At 31.3% G+C, this 4,665-nt stretch overlaps 1 protein-coding gene across 3 annotated transcripts in view; it reads left to right on the top strand.

The window, feature by feature from the left end:
* LOC117124562 (low-density lipoprotein receptor-related protein 4-like) overlaps window positions 1-4,665 on the top strand; it is a 26,720-nt gene that overhangs the window by 17,332 nt on the left and 4,723 nt on the right. For all 3 annotated transcript variants that reach the window (XM_033270856.1, XM_033270847.1, XM_033270838.1), the window contains 2 exons: window positions 1,353-1,400; window positions 2,387-2,489. In XM_033270856.1, coding sequence (XP_033126747.1) covers window positions 1,353-1,400; window positions 2,387-2,489 — 151 coding nt within the window. The remainder of the gene's footprint in view (window positions 1-1,352; window positions 1,401-2,386; window positions 2,490-4,665) is intronic.

The following is a 4,665-nucleotide window of genomic DNA, read 5'->3' as shown; positions in this document are numbered from 1 at the left end:
ATATAAATGGTATTGAAGGGTGTTAGCCGTTAACACTGTTTTATAAATAATACTGTAATATAAATCATCAAAGGTACATATACAGTGTTTAATAAGGACATGATAGAACATCGTAGGCTACCCTGTAGCTTTTCAACGAATGAAGTCCTATAAAAGTCATTGTGTAATAAAATGTCTCCGACGGGATTCGAACCTGCGACCTCTCGCTGACAATGCGAGCGTCATAACCACTATACCACGAAGGCTTAATAGTTGAACAGGTCCAAATAACCGTCAGGAAAATTGTATTACACAATGCTACGCCTCAAGATGGCGTTCGGTCAGATAAATCTGGCAATACGGCTAGAAATAACTGTCGTATATTATAAATGATATTGAAGGGAGTGTGTTTAATAATGTTTAAGGTGTTGTTTAATGTTTAATGTGTTTAAATCATGTCCTTGCATGATTTAAACACATAATCACACATAATTAAATTACATAATCACTAAAATTATGTTAACACTAGCATTGTAATAATAGTAAATCATGCCTTAAAATACTGATGACAAATAAATTAAATATAACTTATTTTTTTTAAATTTAAGTTGAATTGCAATTATATCATCACTTTAAGCATATAAGAAATGCATTAACATTGTCCTATAATATAATCTCACGTTCTACGACACGTCGTGCGGCTGCGCACTAATCTTCTTTACTCAAGCGGAACGGTACCCAAACGTGCACAATGTGGTTGCCCTACAGGCGATTGATTACATTATCTCGTACATACACAGTATGCCATGCGACTGATGGTAAACTATTTTAACTTTCATAAACTATATTATTACAAATGCTTGAATAATTCAATACAGGGTAGCCTACGATTTATATTATTATTATTATTATTATTATTATTATTATTATTATTATTATTATTATTATTACTATTATTATTATTATTATTATTATTATTATTATTATTATTATTATTATTATTATTATTATTGAATTATTCAAGCATTTGTAATAATATAGTTTATGAAAGTTAAAATAGTTTACCATCAGTCGCATGGCATACTGTGTATGTACGAGAAAGTTAATAATAATAATAATAATAATAATAATAATAATAATAATAATAATAATAATTAAAATAGCATTATTATAAATATGCCATCTCTTCACAAACAATACAGTAACTTTTTGCATGTAAGGAAAGCCAAATGAGAAATGTACGGTGAGTGTGGAGTGAGGGTGGGAGTGTGTATGTGGGTGTGTGGTGTAATATTGATGTTTGTTGTGTAAATATCAATAACTAAACAGATTGAAAGATACATTATGAACTATAACCTATGTTTTGTTAAAAGGACATGTGACCTCGGTTGGAGCGGATGCAACACAAGAGATGGAAACAGGTAGGCCTAACGGAAATCTGTCCTAATATAAATATTTTATCAATGAAAATTATTTATCCTTCTTCATATGTAAAACATAAATATGAATTCAATTGAATTTGAACATAGAAAATATCTCTTTATCCAAATTATTCAAATGACATGCCTTCATAACATCTTACATAAACTACTGTAATTCTCTCCTAACAATTCCGCTAACCGTCTTTAACGACTACAAAACACTGCAGAAAGAATTACAATTATTACTACAAGCACTCAAACATCACAACACTTAAAAAGTATCGGCAAAATAGATCATTCACCTTTGCAGCTACTTCTCTCTGGAACGCTCTTTGGCAATATCTGCTTTCAACGCAAATATAAAAAAAAATATTTCTTGTGTTTGTCGAGTAGCAAAGTCTGTAGTGGTATGGGCGACACTAACTACAGCCTTAACATTGGCACAAGTTTGAGTCGCTTCTTCTTGCCCAGGGTTCGGTTGGTAGAAGTCTTTTTGGATAAATATTAAAAATGGAGGTCTAGTGACACATCTGGCTCATGTGCACTTTAAAGAACCCATTGCATCTTTCGGAAAAGTAGGGATGTTTACCCCGATACTATTGCTCATTTCAGCCCCTGTCGTGCAATTATGTGTAAACATGAAGCTACTAAAAGCGTTTTTTACGGCAGCTGGGTAGTCACGGACCACGATCATATGCATATTATTTAGCACAATGATACTGCGAGTTATGGGTTATTCTCGTATCTTTACCTTTTATTACCTTTTAAGCAAAAATCACAATATTCAGTCATACACATTTTATTTTAATATTGTTATATAATTCGCGCTATAAAACTCATATTGACTTTACATCAATAGTATTGTTTTTTTAATGATTTTCAGCACTTTCTAATTCAGTTGATTTCATATACTAAATTTATCACCGATTAACAAGCAAACCTCAAAGAAGCCATTCTATTTACAACCTATAAATTTCATCTTCTAGGAAATGATTCTATTCTTATCATCGGTGGTGCTTCCGGGGGTGTTGCTCTACTCATTATCTTCCTGATTGTCATCCTGATCGTTTTGGTTAATAAGCAGAAAAGGTACATTAAACATTTATATTATTATTTCTGGCGACGTTAAACGATGGAATGATATGTAAGCTTATCATAGACTCAATTTCCCACCTACGTCCGTTGCCACCAGGCCTTTTGTCACAGGGGCCGCATTTTTTCCCCATACAGTTAAGGCAGAAATTATAGAGGCCGCTATTAGGTTTGTTGCACTGATATGCATGAATATGCATGCATACCTGACTTTTTCTCGCGAAATTAGTGTTCAGTGTTGTGTCGTGTAAGCTGCAGTGCTTATCGCGAATCGTAGGCCAAAATCTCTAAAATACTAGGCCTTTGTAGTCAAGACAGTGTAAAGATTAATGGACTACTGTATTGTAATAATATCCCTATGACTAGGTAGAGTTTATGCACAGCATGGTCTTTGAAAGTATAAAAAACATATTGAATCTGGCTATTTGAGTACACAGGCCTTGAATGGAGAGTGTTGTAGTAAGTGTACGCCCATTAGTACTGATTCTAAATGATAAATGTTTTGAAATGTCCGTTGACAATAATTACGAATACTTCGGACACAGTTCTTAACTTACAATTATTTTGCAATTAAAAAAATTAAAGAGAAAAAAAAAATCCCTGTGAAATAACAGAGAGTGAGAGTATACATTTTTTGCGTTACTCATTGGTTGGTAAAATTTCTGTAGAAATGTCTGTAAATCAGTGATACTATTAGTTTATTTTCATTTGTTTTTGATCGTTTTAAATGAGCTATTTAATTTTTTAATTGTGTTTTTAAGGTTTTTTGTTTTTGTTTTTGTTTTTGTTTTTATTCTGTTGGCAGACACTCTTTTTATAAACAGCGCTAGAATATCGTAGATTTTGGTAAATGAATATTTATTATACTTGCTTGCTTTACCTATATGCAGAGAGTTTTAGATATATGCCTATACCATCAAAACAATAAATTTGAAATTTACTAACTATTCTAATACCATACGCAAACGACGGTAATTTCTAAACGTTTATTCAGAATCAGTACTTTAGTTTGTATGCTGCAACACATGTCATTATCGCACTACTAAAATAACCATGATATTCAACGCTGTTTTTCTATCGAAGACCATGCTGTACGTAAACTATCTACATAGGGATATTCTAATTACAATAGTCCATTATGTTCACTGTGTCGACTAAACTGTCTCTACCAAGAGATTTTCGTATATTATACGCCGTAAATTTCATATGCCTTTTATCCACAAGCGGTTTGAATACTGCTTTCTAACCTTCGAAAGCGAAGGAAAGTCAAGCATGCATATTCATGCTTATTTGTTCACCCTCTTTCCTTAAATAGCACCCTCTATAACATGATTTTCGTGGTGAATAAAACTCGTACGTATAGCTGGTGATATTACACCTCTATATAATACAATCACAACCAGCGTATCGACTACAGATATGACACAACAGGGCGAGGGTTTGAAATCTCATATTACCTTGTTATTGTTGTTGTTTTTATTATTATTATTATTATTATTATTATTATTATTAATAAAACAATGATCAACGGTCAATTGCTAGAATGGGAGCTTTACAATAATGGCGTGTCTCAAAGTATATGATTAGGTTCCTTTTACCTAGCTAGAATTAATCCATGTAGTAATACAAAATAAATACTTTTAAATATTAAGATAATTAAAGTCTAGAAGACATTTGTATGGTTTATGATCTATTTTAGGTCAGGGTTTAAAATCCTCGCTGTGTATTTCACTTGTGTCCTTGGGCAAGGCACTTTGTCTACAATGCCTCTCTCCACCTAGGGTTATAAGTGAGTACCTGGTAGGTTAAATTTAAAAATGCGTTGATGTAGCTGCTGCAACGTCATGAAATAAATAATGATGATAATAATAATAATAATAATAATAGTAATAATAATAGTAATAATAATAATAATAATAATAATAATAATATTAATAATAATAATAATAAGATTTATAAAGCAGTAGTGCTCAAGGCGGTACCCCAGGTAGCTTGAGTTTGTATTCCATATGCATTTAATCCAATGACAAGGGTAATTATAATTTGAAGCTCATAGAGGGCTTAACAATATGCGCTATATAAGTCTATTGTTATTATTATTATTATTATTATTATTATTATTATTATTATTTCTATTATTATTATTATTAATTATTATTATTATTATTAATTA

Source organism: Anneissia japonica, unplaced genomic scaffold, assembly GCF_011630105.1.
Source record: "Anneissia japonica isolate Jap-2015-1 unplaced genomic scaffold, ASM1163010v1 scaffold287765_len193233_cov156, whole genome shotgun sequence".
Taxonomy (NCBI): Eukaryota; Metazoa; Echinodermata; class Crinoidea; order Comatulida; family Comatulidae; genus Anneissia; species Anneissia japonica.
The sequence above is the reverse complement of the archived record's forward strand: the minus strand, read 5'-3'. Positions and strand labels throughout refer to the sequence as shown.